The sequence below is a fragment of the Camelus bactrianus genome, chromosome 11, assembly GCF_048773025.1.
Source record: "Camelus bactrianus isolate YW-2024 breed Bactrian camel chromosome 11, ASM4877302v1, whole genome shotgun sequence".
NCBI lineage: Eukaryota > Metazoa > Chordata > Mammalia > Artiodactyla > Camelidae > Camelus > Camelus bactrianus.
In genome coordinates this window covers 40,247,021-40,270,232 of record NC_133549.1, presented here as the reverse complement: position 1 = coordinate 40,270,232, position 23,212 = coordinate 40,247,021, and the positions used below count along the sequence as shown (strand labels likewise).

Here is a 23,212-nt window from a genome sequence, read left to right as displayed (position 1 = left end):
CTTTCCCGCAAATCATAGCTTTCTTCCCCATAATACCCAGCAGCCACTGCCAAGCGGCGCACTGCAACCGAACTCTAGCTAATTCCTCCTCTTCATCTGCCCAGCACAATTTCTCCTTTTTTATTGGCTTTCTTAGCTGTCGCTCAGGGAGTCCTCGTATCGGTTGGTTGCCTTCTGCCTACCCTTTCTTTCCCTTGTAATCGCTCCTCTTTAGGTAGTACCCGCCTCTCGAAGCCACTTTCTCTTCTTCGATTGGATAATTGCAATGCCACTTTTCACGGTGCCAAGCTATGATTGGCTGCGCGCGGCAGGGCTCGCGCAGTTACCAGGCAGCGGGCTAGACTGAGGCTAGTTACCACGTCAGTGAGCTGACAGGGAAGGTAGCCGGGTCCACCGCCCGTTCTGGCCGACTCTTCCCGGCAGACTGTGCGGTCCTTGACTTCGGCCTCGACTCCCAGGAAACGGGCTCCTTCCCTGCTCCCATCTGCCACCAGAGCCGGGAGAACTGCTCGGAGACGCCTTCGGGGCCCGGGCTGGACATGAGCAGCAGCTGCCGGTCCTGGGACTAGGCCCCGCCATTTTGGATCCTCTGACAGGTCGGTGAAGTCTCTTAAGAGTTCCAGTGGCGTGAAGGCCGCCCTGACATCGCGAAAGGGAGTAAGGGAGAGGAGTGCCCTTAAGCTGAATGAGCCCGGATGGGTTAAGAACGCAGAGGCAGGAATGATAGGTGGGAGAGATTGTTGTGGGAGGGAACTGGGAGAGGTGCAGGGGGCAAAGGTCAGGCCCCTGCAGCCGGAGGGGCGACTTCAGCTCTGGCATTTGATTCCTTGCGGGTACCCGAATCCTTCCTGTATTCCCAGGCTTAACCTGGCCGTCACCTGCGCTCTTCCGGAGCTTTCTGCATCCTACAGAGCCCAGTCCTCAAAGGCTGAAAGCGAATCTAAAGAGCGTTATGCGTTATATCTACTTTTCAGGGTTGATTTTTAGGCGTTAGATATGAGCATCTCCTCAGATTCTCTACAGCGTCCACTTATATGTGACTGCCTCATTAATGCAGCTGAACTGCTTCATTAATAATGAATGATGAACTAGTGCAACCTAGACCAGGTAGTGAGAAGAGATGTGGGAGGATTGAGGCCAGCCTCCTGGGGACCTGGGCTAAGAGAATACTTTCCTTTTATAGGGCAGCTCAACTGTCAGTCTGGATCTGTATGTAAATACTGGACTTATCTTCTGAGCCTGTTTCTTCCTTTACACAATCTTTTACAGATATTCTCTTCTGGTGTTATGTTTTTGATTGGCATTTTCCCTCCAGATCTTCTCCTGGTCTAAGGACATGAAGTTCTGTCTCAAGGAAGCCACTGTATTATGACATATTTGGTGGAGAGCAGAGAGGGATTTGAATACCTGTCAAGTTGGTATTGTTGGCCTCTTATTTTTGGTGGGTAAAAAGAGTCATGAGAGGTGTTCAGTCAATTTAAAAGTGGTCAGGGAAGCAGAGTGAATGATGGGACTTAACCCCAAAAAGTGTAGTTTATAGCACCATGATGACCTTTGATAAACTGCTGTATTGTAAAGCTATGAAAGTACCCCAGAGGTAAAGAATGCCTTTAGAAATGAGGAATCATGTAGATAGTGTTTTTTGATGCATGACATAGAAATTTGTATTTCTTTAAGTCAGGTACACAAGGCACTCCTTTGGGCTCTGTGGAGGATACAGATGGAGAGGTCTGTTTGGGGATTGTTCTGCTCAGTTTATGCACTTCTTAAAAGCAGTAGCATATATGTGCCCTGGCCTAGTTAAAGCATGTAGTAGAGATAAAGCAATGTCAACCTAATGCCTTTCAGCATGTAGTGGACACTTAATAAATGTTACCTGTACCTAGGATTAGTTTTAGTATGTGATCCTGACTTGTGGCCTGCTTCTGGCCCTGGCAAATAGGACTTTTGCATGGTGAGGTAGTAACAGACTCAAAACCTCATTTTGTTAGAAGGGAAAACTATCTAGGATCTAGAGTGACTAAACTGCCCTCCTGAAATTGTGTGTGTGTATTTGTGTGTTGATAGGCACAGCATTTATTGTTTGTCCTTATTGATTTAAAGTAAGTCAGGTGTAAATGGTACAGGAAACTATTTGCATTTTAACTTGCTGATCTAAGTGGCAGAAGGTCCAAAAAAGTATTTGAGAATACCTAATGAAGTGACATAGTCAGCCCAGGAACTATCCAGGTTTAATAGGTCTACCTTACTCATCTGTGTTTATACTCCCTGTTGAGCCCTGTTGAGTTGATATGCTTTGCATAATAGATAATCTAATATTTGGGTAGTTAACACTATCTACCCAGACAACATCCACACTATCTACCAATCCAACATCTTTTCAGTTGGGCCTGGAGGTAACTTAGGTATAAACGATTTTCCCTTTTCTTACTTAAAAAGTCATTTTCTAGATAGGAATAATTCTTTATTCCCAGCCCCAACTCCAAATTGGAAAATTTGTTCTTCCTTCAAGATTTGTATTTGAGCTTCTTTTTAAAGGTGGCTGTAGACAGTATGTTCTAATCTTGACTGTGATGTTCATTGGCACAGTGGGAACTCAGGTTGTAGACACATCTCATGAGTAGCTGGGCACCAATCGCAGTTGAACTGGAAGTTCTCAGAATTAGGCCACTTCTTCACTTCCCTGTGCACCAGAAGACAGGATGACTGCCACTTTTAGATAACAACTTCAGTGGGTGGAGGGTATAGCTCAGTGGTAGAGCACATGTTGGCATGCAGAAGGTCCTGGGTTCAATCCCCAGTGCCTCCATTAAGAGGAAAAAATATACATAGATAATAACTTCATTGATAGGGTCTTAGACTGGCTAGTGTGGGCAGCTTGAGAGGAAAAAGACACAGCTCCTGCTTTTTTTTTCTTTATGTTTTATTTATTATTGTATTACTTAATTATTTTATTTTGGTGCCGGGAGGTAACTAGATTTATTTATTTTTAGCGGAAGTACTGGGGATTGAACCCAGGACCTCATGCATGCTAAGCAAGCACTCTACCACTTGAGTTATACCCTCCCCCCACAGCTCCTTCTTTTGAGGAGACCCATTATATTTATACAGTACTCACTGGAAGGATCATCCTAGTCTTTGTACACCACTTCTGTTAGTTGACCAGTCTGTCCCTGTGATTCAGTGTGACTAACTAGAATGATTCTGCTGTTGGAGTAATTGTGGAGTTGAGTTGAAGGGAGAAGGGGAGGTTCATTTTACCTCTGACTGGAAGAGCTGTATAAATGTAATTGGCAGCTATTTAACTTTTATTGTTCCTCTTTTTCTGTATCTCAGTATGTTGTACAACAGTTGTTTAATTAAATGAAAATGTAATGGGGCACTGTAGTGATTTGGAGCCCCAATTATAGTGGATGGGATCATGGAAGTAATGATTTGTTGCCATCACATAAACCAAGGATTACAAGCTCAAATGACTGAGTATCGAGCAGGTGATGTAAATGAGTGATGAGCCAGGAGGGAATGTATTAGGATGTAGTAGTGACTATAGTGTACTGGAATGTGGGCATAGTATGACCATTCTTCCATTTTTTAGGAGAAACTGGAGATGCAGATTATTATGTTTTAAACTGTTGGCAGCTAGTTAAATTATTAAAACCCTTTGCAGTTGACAAAAAAATGTCTGAGGTGGGGAGGGTATAGCTCAAGTGGTAGAGTGCATGCTTAGCATGCTACAGGCCCTAGGTTCAATTCCCAGTACCTCCTCTAAAAATACATAAATAAATAAACCTAATTCTCCCCCATGCCAAAAAACAACAACAACAAAAAACAAAAACAAAAAAATGTTTGTGCCTGATGACAGTGGATGATGGTCCCTGATATATAAGATGGGCAGGCCTTTTAAGACTTAATCACTGTAGTTTTCTATAATCATACAAACTAACTTTTTAATCTTTTTCTTACTCTGCCAATTTTCATCCTTAGTTATCATGTTGGGTGTCCTGAGTAATGGTTAAAAGATGAGTGAGAGAAACCTTGCTTCATTTTTCATCTCCAAGCTGGCAGAAAGGACATCTTTGGACAATTCTGGACATATTCCAGTAGCTCGCCTTGCAGTTCTTGGGTTAACCTCAGAATCTCCATAGAGGGAGGAGGTCGAATGGCAGCGCTGAATTATACTGGTCACCTGATTATCAAGTTTGGGAGGATTTTTCTGTCGTGTCCTGTCAGGGCACCAGATTTTTTCCTGGTTTGATTTTTCTCTTAACTCCACCCTTCAAGTAAATTTCTCAATTTTATTTTTGTAGTTTTCTCTACTTTTAAAAAATTTTACATGAACAGGTTAAAATGTCTTTAATTAGTTCCCAATAATTACAACTTTGGAGATTGCACATTTAAAACTCCATATTTCTGCCCTCTCTTGAAAAATCGGAAGGTTTGGCAATGCTGGGTTCATGTTTCCTTATGGTAATTGGCAGGAGCTGAGAAGGCACTGCCTCCTCTCTTGATAGAGCTTGGCATCTCCAGGTTTTTTTTTTTTTTTTTTGTGACCTGCTGAGTCCAGTAAGTTGTTCACTAGTTCAATAATTTTTGGTCACTATCAACAAAGCACAGAACTGTGGCGTGTTCCTTGGCCAGCTCTAGAACTCTTATAAATTCTGCATCTTTAGTGCTCTGCAGTGTTCAAGGGGTTGAGTGAAGATAGGCCAGTTGATGGTTGTTCAGCTAGCTGGTATTTTCTAGCCCCTCAGAAAGCCCATCAGAGTTGTCTTGGTTTGCACAGCTCTGTATTAGATACCAAAGCACCATGAAAAAGAAAAAAAACTTGTCTTTACCTTTGGAGAATCTAACTTCTAACTGGAAAAGAACAATTTTTAAGCAATTAAGAAAAAAACTTAATGGTTACTAATAATCTATTTAGATTCAAAGAAAATAAGATACATACAATATATGAAGAATTACAATGACATAAAGAATTGTATATTTCACAGAAGAAAAGTGAACAAATAGCATATGAGGAGACTTCAAGAAGACAGATGTGAAAACAGAAGCATTATGATTTGGCTGGTGGGTAAATGTGGGTTCTTTTTGTCCACAGGGTAGCCTATATAGAAGGTTTGTAACTTTTGGTAGAGAAACAAACACGGGATGCAGAAAGAAGGTTTGCCTGCCTGGCTTAGAGTCCTTCTATGAAGTCATTGTTCTCACAAGAGGTGAATGTGAGCTGCACAGTATTCAAGAGTCAGTCTTGATATTAGTTCATTTATTTATTCATTTAGCATTATCATTTTTCTTACTATGTGTTAGGCATTGGGGATAAAAAGGTGAATAAATCATTGTCTCTTCCTGAGATGCTCATAGTTTCATGGAAGAGACAGGCTAAATAACTAATTATAAATCAGTATCAGATGTGTTTAATAGAGGTATGTACAGTGTTAACTGGGTGACAAAAAAAGGAGTACTAATACTCTCTGGGGGAATGGGTTAGCTAGGGAAGACTTCTCAGAGCAGGCATTATAACAACAGCCAGCCTTTCTCTGGCATGCTTGGTGTTTGACAGGCTTCTTATTTAGGCGTTACAACAAATAGATGAGGAGGTACTATAGCTCCATTTTGCAATGGAGAACTTTAAACGGGCTCAGAGAGGCTAAGACAGTTGACTAAGATCGTATAGGTAATAACAGTCAAGAATACCACTGTGGTATTCTGACTGTCATTGACTTTTGGATGGAATGAATAAGAATATACCAGGTGGACAAGAGTGGGAAAAATATTCAAAACAGAAAGGCAACAGCATGCGCAAAGGCAGACAGCAAAGACCCAGACTTTAAAAAAGAAGGACCTTTTGATGGTCTGTTTTATACATACAGAGTATATACAGCATATGTAGGACGTCAGTGTCCCAAACACAGCTTAAAAAACAGAACATTACCAAAACATGTATGCTCTTCCCTGCTAGTCACATCTCCCTTCCCCTCAGCCACTGTTGTAAACTTTTTGTGAATTTCCCTGGGGGTATAGTCTTAGCAGTGGAATTGCTGAGATACAGGATATGAAGTTCTTCAGCTTTGCTAGGTAATGCCAAATTAGTATCCAAATAAGTTGTATCCATTTACAGACTTGCCAGCCACTTGGTCTGCATTTTTACCAACTCTTGGTATTGTCAAATTAAAATTTCTTGCTATTTTGAGGGTGTAAAAATGGTATCTTATTGTAATCTTATTTGTAATTTTCTTGATTATTAATTAAGATAATTTTTCATATATTTATTTACCATTTGTATTTCTTTATTCTGTGAAATGCCTGTTCATGTCTATTGCCAATTTTGAGGAGGGTTTATATGTCCATTCTTTTAGTTTTGTAGCAATTATATTATGGATCTTGCTTCTTTATTATATGTGTTACATATATTTTTCTCCCAGTTTGTGACTTATCTTTTCCCTCTTTTTTATGATGTCTTTTGAACAGTTGCCTTTAATTTTAAAATGATTTAATTTACCAATTTTTTATGTGTGGGTTATGCTTTTTGTTTCCTATTCAGGTGCATTTCCCCTATGCTGAGATAATAAAAGTATCCTCATATATCCTAAAAATTTTCAAATTTTTCTTTTTCACATATAAGTCTTTCTTAATTCATTTTAAATAGAATATTTGGTATTTCATGAAGTAAGGATCCAGTTGATTGTCTCTGTTTCTCCTGCTTTTGTTTAGATCTAGAGGGAGTTGCCAGTTGATATAATGACTCCTTCTCTTGGATCCTCTTGGGATGAGTAACTGGGATGCTGCAAAGTACCCAGGGAATCTTGTAGACCCAGCTTTAAACAGACAGTGCTTTCAAAGGATATACATTGCTTAGAGTCTCTGATCCAGTGGCTTATCTGGCTGGGGATGTTGGTGTGCATTTGGTCATTCCTTTTCATATTATTTCTGATACAAGGTAAATCTTAAGTTCTTTTCTACCGTACTCATGAGATCTCTCCAGGTCTTTGTGACCTTGTGACAAGGCGTTCTAGGCCCTTGGCTACTAGACAGCAAATGGTTCATCAGAGCTTCCCATTTGAATCTGAAGGGCAAATTCCCTTGGGAGATTCCCTGGGTGAGGAGACATGCTCAGAGGTTTAGAGGAAGATTAGGCAACTCTGCATAGTCCTTGAAAATAATTCCTCTTCATTCTCTAGATGTTTCTTTTTCACTGAGAAAAGGCACTTAAAACAAGGATTTTTTTGCTTAGATCTTTGTTATCTTAGAAAGTTGTTAACTTTTGATGTCTAATAAATTTTGATCGAATGTTAAGTTGATTACTTCAGTTGGCATCCCGCTTCAAAATTTATTTCCTCCAGGAAGAATCCTCCCAAGCAGCATGTAGATCATAGTCGATCTCAGTTAAGTCTTATTGTCAGTTTTGTTTGCAATTTGTAGTATATAGTGTTGTTGCTGTTTATTTATTGCTATGTTGTTTTTAGTATGGGTATTTTGTCTCATTCTCTTAGTTATTTGAAAGAGAAATTAAATGTTCTTAGTTTATAGTGTTCCCTTCCAGGCCCCCTAAAATATTTTTTACAATGATAGGTATTCAGTACATATACTGAATAGTAACTATATACTGAAAGCCCTTCATGTTATGTTCCCCATTTGCTTTTCTAGCATTAGCTGCTATTATTTACCTAGGAATAATGTTCCAACAAGTCTGGAATAATCATGATCCCCTAAATACATACTGAATTTTCCCACCTTTAAACCTTTACTCTTGCCTTTCTCTCCTTGTGTTTGACTGAATTCTGTCTGTCTTTCATTTGCTTTTACAGGGCTCTCTGCCAGAAATAATTTTCTTTGCTTCACTGCTGTGACACTGTGTATCACTCATGTGTTGGAGATATATATGGGTTTGTGTGTAGATGTATATGTTTTATCTAATCTACAAGGTTATAAATTCTTTCTGGATGGGTAGGGACAATTCTGTATGACTGGGCCTAACATTCTGCTTGGCATGTGCTAAGTGATATCTGACTGAAGTAAATGTTTGTTAGTTAATTAACTTTGTTGCTCTTAACTCATTTACACATGGAATAATATAACTACCTTTTTTAAAGAGCCTATTCACTTAAAAAATCAGTTAATTAAAATGTAAAAAGAGATATATGTATGTGACACAAAATTCAAAATTCAAAAGGTACAAAAGAATATACAGAGAAAAAAAGTAAGTCTTCCTCTCACATCTGTTCCCCAGTTCCTTTCTCTGGAGGCAGCCTCTGTTAGGAGTTTCTTAAAAATTTTTCCAGAGATCTAGAGCATATTCATCTTACTTAAATAACTTAAGAGAGATACTAGAGATTTTATCTTTTCTCTTCTGATACTTTAAGTTATTTTCAAATTTGTTGTTTTTTTTTTTCTTCTGTTTCTTGGTTCTCCTCCTCTTCATTGTTGTATGTCCTCATCATTGAATCTTCTCAGTTCATTGAAGAGAACATTGTTGTGTGCCTAGAGCATTTGTTTGGAAAGGAGAGTCTTCTGAGACTAACCTAGTTGTTTCTTTAAATTATCATTAAGATAAATGCTGTCTTTTGTTGGGTTCCCTTGTGGATTGAGAGAGGTGTTATGGGCCTAGACAAAATTTGTACCATTTCTTTTTCCTTTATCATAATGGTTTTCATACTTCTCACTTTCTTTTGCAAAATATGCAAAATAGAGCTACGTGCAGTTTTTCCCCTCTATATCTGACTCAGTTTTATTTTAGAGCCTGATAAATTCTGTAAGTGCTTCAAGGGCAGAAGTTGTATCATATCACTTTCATCATCATTAATTTTTACTTATATTGATGGTACAGCAATATATTCTCCTTGTAAAAAGTTAAAACATTATAGATAAGGTTAAGTATCCTCTGATTACACTCCGATTTCATAGAGATAACCATGGTTATTGAGTTTGGGGTATATCTGTCCAGATTTTCTTTTTTTTAAATAATAGAGGTTCTGGGCACTGAACCCAGGACCTCGTGCACTCTACCAGTGAGCTATACCTAGCTCCGCCCCCAACCCAGGCTTTTTATTCTGTGTTTACATATCTCTATATATACTTGTATAAAATATATTAAATGACTTAACAACATGGGTAACTCACAGACATGTTTCAAGGGAAAATGTCAAGTTGCAAAAGAATACATACAATGTGATATTAGTTATATAAAGTATAAAATATGCAGAATATGTATTATTTAAAGATATATATAAATGAAGTAAAAATATAAAGCAACATAAAAGTTTGATAAACATCATATTTAGAATAGTGTGACCTGTGAATGAAAGGAGGGTGTGAAAACAGAGGACACACAGAGATTTTAGTTATACTATTCTTGATCTGCATACTGGCCAGTTGTATTACTCTTGATATCTTACTGTAGTATGTCATATATTGTTTTTTTAAAAATAAAAATCTAGTATTTTTGATATAATTATGAATGACATAGGAAAACAACATGTTATGAAACAAGTTGGTTACAACTAGTGGATAGAGGATGACATACTTCACTTTTTAAAGTAATTTTAAAGTGGCAGTGAGGGTATATAGCTCAAGTGATAAGATAACAGGCTTAACATGCACAAGGTCCTGGGTTAAATCCCCAGTACTTCCTCCAAAGCTAAACAAACCTAATTACCTCCCCCCACACCAAAATTTTAAAAAATAATTAAACAATATGATAATAAATAAGATATTAAAAAATTAAAAGTATGTATGTATATAAAACACTGGAAGGTTATGTACCAAAATATTGATAGTATTTACTTCTGTTCAGGGATTAAATATTCTTCCCTTTGCTTTTGTGCATTTTTTGAAACAAAAAAGAAAAACAAGTACTGGAAATAATTATTAAATACCAGGAGTCCAGCAATCAAGGTCTGAAACCCAGGACATGTCCAGCTAGGGTGACAGTGGTGAGCCCAGATGCACAACAACATCATTCTTTTCCTACAGGAATGCTGTTTAACAAACTGTTTCTTTACATTTGATATTCCCAGCATACTTTTATTTAATAGGAATCTGTGACTATTAACTGGTACAGCAGCAAAGTGATGCTAGCAACTTTGGTTTTAAATTACTACAAAATGTAGTAATTATTACAAAACATACTGAAAATAAACATAAAACACACTAGAAATGAAGAGTTCCTACAACAGAAAACCCCATCAGAGTAAACCACTGATTTTGCTGCTCTTTCTGACCTCTGATCATTTACAGTTTTTACCATAAATCTATTTTTGTTTCGTGGATCTGGAAGGAGCAGTTTTTCTTGAAAAGATGCTTTGCTTTCTAAGTATTATACTGAGTTGGAATGGCTCACCAAAATCCAAACCACTTCAGACAAATTTGACTGAGGAATGTCACCACTCTTTGCGCTTTAAAAAAAAAAAAAGTTTGCTAAGTTACCAAATGGAGAATAGCAGGATATTATACCTGTAAACAAGGCTCAAATATCTCAGGTCCCCCAAAATCTAGTATTTTGCGTAGAGTAGGTGGGTTGGTTGGTTTTTGCATAACTGGTAACATGCAGTCACATACTACAGTTCTTTTTTCATTCCACAATATGTTTGAGAGCTATTTCCATGTCTTATTTGTATCTTTAGCACCCTGAAAGATGCCTTATGCGTAGTAGGTGCTTATTAAATAAATATTTCTGGAATTTCTTCTTCCCTTACTCTCTTAGCCTTACTCTTTTAACTTTCCTTAAGCCTGATCTAAATGTTTGTCTAACTCTATGTCCCCCCAACTCCGATTTTTATCCCTTTTGCTTTTTAAAGGGTTTCTAAATAATGGAAAGTCATTAGGTTGATTTTACATGCTCATAGGCTTTTCTGTATGCCAAGAAGAGTCTATCTTTCAGTATGTTTACTAGAGATTTCCTACAATAAGCAGGTGAACTTGACTTTTCATAACTTTTCAAAGGTAGTATCACTGCCACTGTCTAGTTTTCTGGAGCTGACTTGGCAGAATGGATACAGTCTATAGATTGACATTGTAACTGATTCCAAATCAAGGCTATTTTTCTGACAGCTTTCATTGTTTTCTTTTAACTGAAACCGTTATTTACTGACTTTAAAAAAGAACAAAGGGAAGATTTGAAATATTTCTTTAACAGACTAGCAAACTAGCAAGACAGCTGCATATCTAAATGCCAGATAGGAGAGATTTGGGAGAACAAATGACTTTGAAGAATTTGACATGCTTATTAGAGATTGTTGAGGTGCCTTTGAGAAATTTTCTGGATTGATCCTTTTAAGTTGTATCTTGAACTTCCAGAGACCTCTAGGAAGGCCAGGTAGTTGGATTCATAACATAAAAAGGACTTTATCCCATTTTAGTATGGGGTGGGAAATCTTGGTACTGAAGAATTAAATCATAATTCTAACTTTGTCAAATACTGATTTAAGCATGGATGTGCTCTTGGGTAACCAAATGTTAACTAGCTTTTCTCTTAACTGTTTTTGTTAGGTTTGCCAGGATGGTGGATAAAAATATTTACATCATTCAAGGGGAAATTAACATCGTGGTCGGAGCCATCAAACGAAATGCCCGATGGAGCACCCATACTCCACTGGTAAGTGGGGAATGTACAGAAAGCTTGGTCACTGTAAGGGATCTGATGCATGGTTAATCAATTTCCTGATAATGATAATAGTAGGAATTCAGAGTTGTTCTTGGTGGTAAGGACCCTTCTGTTTTATTTCAACTAGAGTCAAATTTATAGGTTGCCTTTTTTATTCTGGTACCCAAAAGATGACACCATTTTTCTTCTAGCTGTTTTCGTAAACAACTTAAGCTAGTACTTGGGACCTCTTTAACATGCCTAAAAATGTCAGAGAGATTCCTTATCTTCTAACCCCTGAGAACTATAACTAGCTATGAAATTCATTTAAATTAGTTTAGTTATTGATACATGGAGTTTGGCTTAGTAATGTTACTCCTTGGAGTTCAGCAAGCTTTCATATATAGAGCAGGCTATATCTTGTAATCAGATGAGTAAGATTTACCTGTTGTAAAGCTGACTTTCTTTGTTGCATATGTACATTCAAGGATATGCAAGGATTTTTGTATGGTTGTGTAAAGCAAGTTTTGGTACAATTGTAAAAACAAGTTTAGACATTACAATGTATGAATTGTATGAATTGTATAATTCATACAGTTATACGCTTCCTTCATTGTTTAAGTTACTGTTTTAACTACTTTCTTTCTCTAACTTGCTGAATATATATATGTGTATTTAGAAATTTCTTATGTTCACTTATAAAAATGGATTGTTTATTTATTTTTAAATTTTTTTATTTAAAATTTTTTTTTTATAAAAAACAGATTGTTTTAGAAGTGAGAGTGGAGTCAGGAATGTCTTCAAAATGTGTATATGTTTGATTACATGATGAGTATGAAGAAGGAGAAGAGATAGAATAGTAAACATATCTTAGTCTGTTTGGGATGCTGTAACCAAATGCTATAGACTGGGTAGCTTATAAACAACAGAAATTTATTTCTGGGGATTGGAAGTCCAAGACCAGGATGTCAGCATGTTCAGGTGAGGGACTTCTTCTGGGTCTCAGACTTCTCATTGTATCCTCACATGGTAGAAGGGGCAACGGAGTGCCCTTGGGCCTCTTGTATAAGGGCATTAACTCCATTCTTGAGGGCTCCATCCTCATGACCTAATTACCCATCTTGGGATTTCAGTGTATATGTTTTGAGGCAACACAAACATTCCAACCATAGCATATATAAAGGACCTAGCAACCTACCATAGTAGCTTGAGTGCTGTGGTCATGGTGTAGTTAAGATTAGTACTTCAGGATTTACTATTTTAGGTAAGCCTGGAGTACTTCTATGAAATATGAGATTAGGGTTCTGGAAAAATGAACCATGGCTAACCTTTTCCTCAGAAGGAAAACTTAACTGAATTTTATGGTTGGATTCAGAGAAAGAGCCCATGATCTATCTTTTACTTCCTTTTTCTTCTTGGCCTGATAATGAATTTTTTTTAATTTGTGTGTTACAGGATGAGGAACGGGATCCTCTGTTGCATAATTTCAGTCATTTAAAGGAGGTTTTAAACAATGTAACAGGTAAGTCCTGGTTAAAAAATGTGTTTGATTTATTTCAGGGATGGACAAACTTCTTCTGTGAAGGACAATGTATTTTAGGGTTTGCAGGCCATAGTGACTGTGCAACTACTTAACTCTGTCACTGTAGGCAAAAGCAGGTACAGATAGTACTTAAATGAATGAACGATAAATAAAATTTTCTTTTAAAAAAACTGGCTGCAAACCAGGTTTGCCATGGTGTAGTTTGCCCTAATTTACTGTAGTCTTCCCTAGAGTTCCTAGTAGGGTGTCCCACTTTAGTGGGGAATCTGTTCATACAATTAAAAGTTTCCTTCATTGTTTGAGTTATATGTAAGTTATTTTTGGCTATTTTGTGGTTTTGTTTTGTTTCAACTACTTTCTTTAACTCATGTATTCTATGAGATAGAAAGATGGTGGCACAAGTGAAGTTTTTAATACTTGCAACAAAACTCTTACAGAAAATCATTGTTGGTTTAGGGCCTTAGCTGTCTGTAATGCAGATCTTTCAGTCTTCACGTGTTGCCAGAATCTTTTGTGTCACATACCCTGCCCTCATTTTCCTAATCATAATTATTTTATGTGATATTCATATGTTTAGAATTTTCAAAGCCACTTTCACATTTATTACCTTATTGAACTTTTTTCATTTATTTATTTATTTGATGGGGAACTTAATTTTTTTTCTTCAGTTTTTTTTTTTTTTGAGATACAATTGACATACAGCACTGTATGTTTAAGGTATATAGCATAGTGATTTGAATTTACATATGTTATAAAATGATTATACAGTAAGTTTAGTGAACATCTGGGATCTCATATAGATATAACATTAGACAGAAAAAAATTTTTTTTCCTTGTGATGGGATTTACTCTCTTAACAACTTTCATATATAACATACAGCAGTGTTAATTATGTTCATCATGTTGTACATTACATCCCTACTACTTATATTATAACTGGAAGTTTGTCATTTTGACTGCTTTCTTCCAATTCCTCCTTCTGTCATCCCCTGCATCTGGTAATCACAAATCTGATCTCTTTTTGTATGAGTTTTGCTGTTTGTTTTTGAAATAAAATTGAACCGTGTTAGTTCTTGTTATTAACATTGTGATTCAGTATTTCTTACATTTCAAAATGATCACCATAAGTCGAGTTACCTTACCTTATTGAACTTTTACACAACCCTGTGAGGGAAGCCCAGAGATATTTTAAGTGATATATCTGAGGTCACACTGATCCTAAGAAGTGGAGTCAAAACCAGAATTCAGACCCCTAATGCCAAGTTTAGTGTCCTATTCTGTGTCACTTCCGTTCATACAATTAGAGAATGTACACAGGAAGTGCCTTGTATTATGTATAAATATGTATCAAAGGAGGAGGCAAGTCTCAACACTTTGAATTTTTCAAAGGGAAAGCATCAGAGCTGTGTTCCTCTGTTTAACATAAAGGGCTTTTGCAGTATATATCCTTGGAATGGTTTTAGCTAGTAACATATCTAAGACCACAGTTGAAATTTTTAGGCTTCTGCAAATTAAAAATAAACAAATAAGTTTCCTCCTTTCATGAGAAATGTAGGAGAATATCTGGAGAAAAATTCCTTATTACTTTTCTAAACCTAGGTTTCTGAAGTTATCTAAGAAATCCCTACATGTTTCTTTAAAGGAGCAAATTTCACTCATTGTGAAAATGAGTAAAAGTTTCACTCAGTGTTGGAAAAGTTGGCCAAGAGGGATCAAGTATAGAAGAAGTGGCAGTTAAAGTATAGAGGAGGTGGTTTTTAGCTAGTTAGCACAGCTAATGCTGCAACTAGGTGGCATGTTCTCATATTATGGCCTGTACTTAAGTGACTTGGCTGCTTTAGAAAGTTGGCTGCTTGCACAGGTAGGCCTTTTGGGCACTCTGCAGACCTCGAGGAGCTGAGGTGTTGCTGCTATCCTGCAGAGCCACATTTCTTACTTGCTGTCCAGTCCATACCCCACACTTGTTCTCTCCATCCTGACATATCCCAGGACTTCAGCTTAGTCTGTAGTGAGCTTACTCTTCGGGCAGCTTTATCTGTAGTGAGTAGTGTAGTCCAGGATTTGGAGTCTCTATGCCATTTAAGAGCTACCAAAATTAAGTCCACTGCCTAATTTTCTTACATATTTGGGTTCAGAATCCAGATTACTTGCTGCTTGAAACTAATAAAACCAGAATGTGCTGAGGAGCCAGTTCTGTCAGTGGTACTGGGTGTTACCACGTTTTCCCCTGGAGCGAGGAAGGAGGTGGTAATATTTTCCAGGTGCCAACAGCTGTGGCAGATGTTGAAATGGTGCCTGCCAAGGTTGCCCCATTGTTCTTGGGTTTTAGCATATTACCTGCCTGAGAAAATGACAGAGTGGACCTGAAATAGAGTATTTCATGGTCTTCTGATTGGTTTTGACACCCCCCGCCCCAGTGCTGGCTTCCAGAAGCAGCTTTATGGGTCAGCTGTCCCTGTGGTCCTGGGCTCTGCAATCCATGACCAATTTCTTGTTTCTTTTACTGAAACAAACAGATTTTCCTGATTGGCAGTATCAGGAGGATAGCTTTCTTGGAAGCCTGTTAATGGTGGGAGGCTGGGAAATGGTTTTGAACTTGGAGAGAGAAACTGAAGGGACTGCCCGTGCCATGTGACTTGGGAATGGTGTACCACTTAGATTGGAGGAAATATGGCAGGAATTCTAGGACTCCATTCAGTTTAACTCATGAAACTGACTTGGACTTGCTCTTTTTACAAAGGCTTTCTGTTTGTGCTTTTCTAGGCTGTCTGCTGGCTTGGTTGGTTAAGAATATTACTGTTGAAAATAGGTGGCTCACTGGACATTGTCAGTTAACCAAAATGATTTTTTTTTTCTTTTCTTGTAAACAATCAGAGAATCTTTTAAGGTTGCAAGTACTACATATTCCTCCAGAAGCATTATCTGAGCATTGTGAAGGAAGTAAGTTCTCTGTCTCTAGTAAGGCTGACTAAGACCATACCAGTTATTCTCACAGATATGTGTCTCTGGATCACATTTGCAGACAATATTTGCCCAAAATGCATAAGAACAGTATGCTCTGCACCATTTAGAGTAATAGAGTGTTCTAATATCAGATCTAAAAAGACTGTTGCACTTGGAAGGTACAGGGTACCTAAGAGCAAAGCTTGCATATTGGTAATTTTAGCTCACCATCAGTGAGACTTGACTGCTGCCCCTCATTTGGTCCTTCAGTTCTCTTAGGAATCCTTTAGGAGATTATTCTGAGGGGTTAAATTAAATGTTTGGTTGCCAGGAACTGAAAGTAGGCATGGGGAGTGACTGCTGATGGTTAATAGGGTTTTCTTTTGGGGTGATGAAAATGTTCTGAAATTGGATAATGAAGATGGTTGTACAATTTTGTGAATATATTAAAAGCCATTGAATTGTACACTTTAAATTCATATCCCATAAAATTACCCCTTTAAAAAAATACCAAAAGTAGGCTGGAAAAGTGATGGATTTGTCAGGCTCAGAGCCATGGAGGGAAGCCTCTGACTGTAGTTGCTGCTGTGCTTTGAACCCATTGCCCAGCAAAGGCAGCATAAGGCTCTATTCAGCCTTCCGGCCCAGTTTGTCCTTTTATGTCTCTCTCATTAACTCAAGAAGCACATGGCTTTTATATTTAAATTTATTCAAGCTGTAATCTTTGACATTTGAGTTAGCTTTTAGTACAGTTTTGCATTTATAGTAATATATATTATGTATTTTCTCTATCCCCAAAGAATCCCTTTTAATCTTTTCCGGATGCAAATTTCAGGCTGTCTTGTCCCATCTCCCCACTCTTGCTCTCTTTCCCCTCCCCCAACGGAGTGTGTTTGATCAGGTGTGGCAGGAATATCCACTGTCAAGCTGCGCCCTTTATATTAGTCAATATTATCCTTCTCCCCCCTCCCTGTCTGTCTGCCCCTTTGGGCTTTCCCAGTTGATTTATAATTTTGGAATTCTCATCGGAGTCTGTAATACAGTTTGTTCATTATTTAACCAAAACCTGTTTAATGAGCAGAGAGAGGCAATGTAAATGTTAGGCATGTTGCAGTGGTGTACCTTTGTGCTTCTCAAAGTGGGTGGGTAGTTAACTCTGTGCTGCCTGCAGGGCTGGGGCATCCTGGCCTTAGGGGCAGAGGGACCACAGCTTCTTTCTTTCATCTGCCCAAATCTTACCATGGGCTTAGATTCCAAAGACATTTCCTTTTATCCTTCTAGAGATCTTGGCGGGGCTCTTGCATATTAGAGTTATCTTCAATCTCACAATTATACTGAGTGGTAAGATTTGTTGCATGGGATAGGTGGATGAAAGGGAAAGTGAAATATCAGGATATTTGACACTACTCTTGGTTTTAGGTCTATAGAGAGTAGACAGTTTAGTTTTAGCTAGAACAAGAATCCTTCTTGATCTCTTTGTTCTCAGACTAGGCAAGTCCTTATAAGCCTTAGTTCCCTTCATCCACTATAGCTTCACAGAAAGGACTTAATTGTGATTTGTGGTGTTTGGTTGTGGTCATTTGCCTCCAGATACAGACTGTTTTTATTCTTGGTCTTTAACCTTAGATCATTACAAAGAAATTCTTTTCCAGAGAGTTTTTGGTTTAAAACATAGAGGGAAGAACAGTGTAGAAGTGTCATATCCAGAATCTTCTCTTAAGGGATCACCTCTTAATGACTTTATAGCCTTCAGAGCCAAGGCCTAAGGAAGACCTCTTAGTGGTGTGTGTGTCAGGGGTGGTGGTAGTGGGGAGGATAATGAGTTTGCCTTTGGAGATTTAACCCCAGGGTGGCCTTCTTAATTCTGAGGACCTATGAGGATTGGGAGTATCTAGCATAAGACTAAGGTTGTCTTGAAGCTCAGTATAAGCACATGTATTAACTTATGGGACTGTTCTAGCTTCTTGGACCTCTTCTTTCTGAGATTTACTAGGATTTAGATTCCTTCTAGGTCTAGCTTAGTGAATTACTTTTAACCAATATTTGTTGAATATTTGCTTCTAACCAATATTTACTGAATATCTGCTAGGTGCTAGGCATTTTGATTAGGCACTTAGGCATTGGGTAACTAAATGGCAAATGGGTAAATGGCATTGGGTAAATAAATGGTAAATAAATAGTCAGACTTCTGCACTCATAGTCACTGGTTTCTAAGACTAGTGGCTCAAGGCTAACCTTTGTGGCCTCTACTCTATGCCATATGGTTCCCTCTCAGGCATGGAATGGATGATAGTGAGAGGGAACAATCTATTGCCATCTTTTCTTATTCCTGCTCTTTTCCTTGCTAACACACAAGCCAAAGAAATGAACAAAAATTTAGCTCATACATTTGCTTGTTTGACTTTCTCATGTAAAGCTGTTCTGGCTACAGTTTAGGTATTCCCAAAGACATCAGTGGGTTGCATATTGTAACTGTGAGGGATAGGATTTTTTTTTTTTTTAAACTGTACTTACCTGGACAGCAAGATGTGGTGTGCTTGAGTTTTACAGAGAGAAGCAGGTGCCTGAAGAGAGTGGATGTATCAGGAGTTTATTTAAATATAGTTTATCCTGGACAAACACACCTGTAGGGTACTATCTGTCTCAAGCTTTGTGAATTCAGAGTCTGAGCTAGGAGGTTTGAATCATGTAACCTCCAGAGGTTTCCAGAGAACATTTAAACAGTCTGGCCTGGGAGGAACTATGACTTAACACTTGTCTGGTCTAGGCCTTTTAGAAATAACCTTCTAAGTAGAAGTGAAACTGTTCGAGGATGCCTCACACCTCAAGTTTAATCTTTTTCATTTAGAACGTGGAGATGTGTAGGAAAGAGATTTTAGTTGTCACTGTCAGGAAAAAGATTGAGTAAGGGTACCTTATTTGAAAAACATTTTACTTTTAGAGATACCATCTCTAGTATTGGTTGAATGCATTATTTCATTTTTTCTGTAGGGGCCTGTAGTTTGGGGAGTAGTAAAGTAAGCAATGTATCATTATTAATCAGTATGAGAAGAAGTTGACTATTTGACTGAGTCATTAGCTTTGTCCCACTTGGAAATGAACTTGTGGATTTTTCAGGGCCTAAAGTCGGGACTGACAGAACCAAGTGTGATAAAATTTGACAGACAAATTCATGTAATGGACTGAGTGTTGGAAGAGGCAAAGTTTGCACACTTACTTTTAAAGTATCTATTTCCTGTGCCCTTTTTGACTTTCTTGTTCTATAAAAATTATATGACTATTAGTTGGGAAATTGTTTAGTAACACATTAGGGTGTGATTTGAATTTGAGTCAGACTGACTTTGGCACCTTGGAATCTTGGTAGCTTGAGTGGCCTCAGATTTGTAAGCATTTGAGCACAGTTAGGGAAAATACTGTGTACTGTGATTCTTTTTCCTCAGGCAATAGCCATATGAATAAGGTGGCCCCCAGAAGTCTGTACTTTGGCATTTCTTTTACTGAGGCCTTTATCGAATGATCTGAATCCTTTTCGCTTGACACTACTAAACTGAAAAGTTCTTCCAAACATTTGTTTGTCCTTGAGATTAGAAAATGAAGACTTTCTTGAGAAGCAGCCACTCTGCATAGTCTGGATTCTTATTGGTCCAGATCTCCCTTTTTCTCTCCATAATACTCAAACACACTTAGCCATCAGAACTAGTCTGCTGGCACGTTTTCCACTACATGTATCTGAAAGGAAGCTGTGAAAAAAGGGCATTCTTAATAGCTTCACTCTCAAAAGCAGAGGTAAAGGAACCTAATTTCTTTCTAGTAGAGTTTAGGGGGCAGTGTGACAGTGTGGTCTGTGGTGGATGTCAAAGTTGCTGGTCTTGCTCTCATTGACATTGTCATCTTTAGCACAGCCATCTCTTGAGGCCTGAAATTTCTCTCTGGGTATGTGCCCAGCTTGCCATGACAGCAGTCAGATGAGTAAAAAGAGGGAAAGCCAGCTGCTGGTTTGTTTTTAAGAAAGAGGCAGGCAGAGTCCCTTTCTTCTTTTCTTTCCACCCACTCAAACTTGATGCAAGTGCCAAGAGGGTTTCAGAAGAAGCCAAATGTTTGAAATTCAATGTGCAGTTTTGATTAGGAGAGATAGTAAAGAGTTATTTGTCTCAATCTTGCCTTCTCTAACTGCTTCTCTATGCTCATAGATGCTCAGTGGGTCACCCCAGTTTCTAAAATGATATTGGATATGTTTATGGAAAGAGTGCATGCATTTCTCTTTTCTCTCCTGGCACCCGTTAGAAGATAGACCAGGATATAGAGCAAAATGAAGATTAGATCATTTCAACTCAGATCGCCTCCTTAAGAAAGGGTGGTAGATGAAGAGCAGTGACTACCTTAAGCTTTCAGTTTTGCTTCTGGAAATCAGGAGATAAGATACTCCTTTTCCATTTTGAGACCTTTATTTCTTTACTTTGGTCTTTGGAGATCTGAAGGACTTAGATGGACAAGCACTCCTGGCTGCCTGTTGGCTGGCTTCTCATTGTATGCCTCTTCCATTATCATTGTTAGCTGCTGTAGGTTGAGTTGTGAAGGGCTGCCTGTCACATGTACACATATCACAACTGAACTTTCTTTGTTCCATGCTTGTTGAACGATTACTTGCCCATTTGTAGAACTCAGATTATTGCCTTGGGTTTCTGGCCCAATGTGAAGTGGGGGCATCCAGGAAGTGGCCTGATAGACTCTACATCAGAAGGCAATAAATTGGCATTTGATTTGGTGGAAAGGCAGGGCCAGATGTAGTGTGGGAATAAAGGTTTTTTCTGCACTAAGCCGTGTAGCTTGTTTCCAGGTGTCCTGGAAAGCAGCTTGGGAACTGGAGACTAAGGGTAGTTGGGGTCATTGAGGAGGAAGAGGATCAAAAGGACTTCAGTGTTATCTGTGATGGGCCCTGAATTAGAAAAAATCTTCTAAAATCTTCATTTGTCAGGGACAAATGAAGTTTCCCTGACACTGGTAGGAATTTTTCTACTGATTGATTATTCTTTCAAGTAAAGTGAGTTATTCATTGGCAGGAAAAAATATAAAACTTGACTCTTGACAGTTGCAGAATAAGAAAGCCTCATTCCACAGGAGCTTTTTCATGAGGGTTCATTTGTCTCTTTGGGCAAACAACAGGTTTAAGAAAACTGAATCCAAACTGATAATAAAGTGAGGGCTAAAATAATATTATGACTGCCCTACTGTGGGCTAGAGTAGTATCTTCAGACTGCAGATTGCATTCTATTAAAGACCTGCAATATCATTTTAAAGGGTTGTACACCATTTTTTCAGTTTTTTATTATGAAAAATTTCTAACATACCCAAAATTGAAATAATATCACAGAGACTGCCTATATCCCATACTTCATAAGAGTCAGAATTATTAACATTCAACCATATTTGCTTTATCCATATATATGTGTATTTTTTCATAAACCATTTGAAAATAAGTTGCAGGCATACTGACATTTCAGCATGCATTCTAAATAAGGATATTCTCCTACATGATCATAATACCATTATCACACCTAAGAAGTTTAACAATAATTTACCAATATTAGCTAATATCCAGTCCATATATTAGAATTGCCTACTTGTCCCAAACTGCCTTTTATAATTACTGCTGGTTTTACAAACCAAAATCCAAGCAAAATTCTCATTTCGTTAGGTAGTTATATCTGTTTATACTTTAAAAATCCAATAGTTTTCTCCACTTTTTTTTTTTCTCTTGGCATTGATCTTTTGAAGAGACCAAGTCATTTATCTTCAGAATGTTCTACATTCTGGGTTTGCCTGTTTCCTTGTGGTGTCCTTTAACTTGTTCCTCTACCTCATATATTTCCATTCTAGAAGTTAGGATTAAAAACCTAACTTGATTCAGGTTAAACATTTTTGGGAAGAGTACTTCATAGATGTACTTCATGTTATATTGCCACAGGAGGCATTTACTATCAGTTCGTCCCACTATTGGTGTTAAAGTTGATTACTTGCTTCTAATGATGACAGCCATATCTCCTTATTGTAAAATGAATTTATTTTTCTCTTTGCAATTAGTAGGTAATCTGTGAAGTAATAATTTGGTACCTTGTGAATATCCTGTTCTCTGGTATTCTTTACTAGTGATAATGATAATCCACTAATGATAATCCATTGATGAATTTTTGCCAGAATCATTTTTCACTGGTGGAGGGAAAGTGGTATGCTGCAGAGTGATGATTTTCTTTTTTCTTTTCCTTTCTTTCTTTCTTTTTTTTTTTTTTTTTTGAGTTTATTTATTAATTTTTTTTCTTTTTTATACAATTTTTGAAGGCTGTACTCCATTTACAGCTGTTACAAAATATTGGTTATATTCCCCATGTTGTGCGTACATCCTTGTAGCCTATCTTACACACAATAGTTTGTACCTCCCACTCTCAACCCCTATGTTGTCTCTCTTCCCCCAACCACTAGTTTGTTCTCTGTATCTGTGGGTCTGCTTCTTTTTTGTTATATTCACTAGTTTGTTGTATTTTTTTAGAATCCACATATAACTGATATCATACAGTGTTTATCTTTCTCTGACTTATTATTTCACTTAGCATAATGCCCTCAAAGTCCATCCATGTTGCTGCAAATGGCAAATTTTCATTCTTTTTATGGCTGAGTGGTATTCCATTGTGTGTGTGTGTGTGTGTGTGTGTGTGTGTGTGTGTGTGTGTGTGTATGTATCACATCTTTATCCATTCATCTGTTGATGGGCACTTGGGTTGCTTCCACATCTTGGCAATTGTAAATAATGTTACTATGAATATTGTGGTGAGGTGCATGTATCTTTTCAAATTAGTGTTTTTGTTTTTTGGATATATACCCTGGAGTAGAATTACTGGCTCATATAGTAGTTATATTTTTAGTTTTTTGAGGAACCTCCATACTATTTTCCAGAGTGTCTGTACCAATTTACATTCCTACCAACAGTGTAGGAGGGTTCCCTTTTCTCCATATCCTCGCCAGCATTTGTTATTTGTGTTCTTTTTGATGATTGACATTCTGACAGGTGTGAGGTGATGTCTAAGTGGTTTTGATTTTCATTTTCCTGATGTGTAGTGGTTGAGCATCTTTTCATGTGTCTTTTGACCAAGAAT

At 37.8% G+C, this 23,212-nt stretch overlaps 1 protein-coding gene across 9 annotated transcripts in view; it reads left to right on the top strand.

The window, feature by feature from the left end:
* The first annotated feature begins 337 nt into the window (after window positions 1-337).
* Window positions 338-23,212, top strand: part of GBF1 (golgi brefeldin A resistant guanine nucleotide exchange factor 1) — a 108,375-nt gene continuing 85,500 nt past the window's right edge. For all 9 annotated transcript variants that reach the window (XM_074373715.1, XM_074373713.1, XM_074373714.1 and 6 more), the window contains exons 1-3: window positions 338-596; window positions 11,485-11,590; window positions 13,034-13,100. In XM_074373715.1, the coding sequence (XP_074229816.1) occupies window positions 11,495-11,590; window positions 13,034-13,100 (163 nt within the window). In that variant the 5' untranslated portion in view covers window positions 338-596; window positions 11,485-11,494. The remainder of the gene's footprint in view (window positions 597-11,484; window positions 11,591-13,033; window positions 13,101-23,212) is intronic.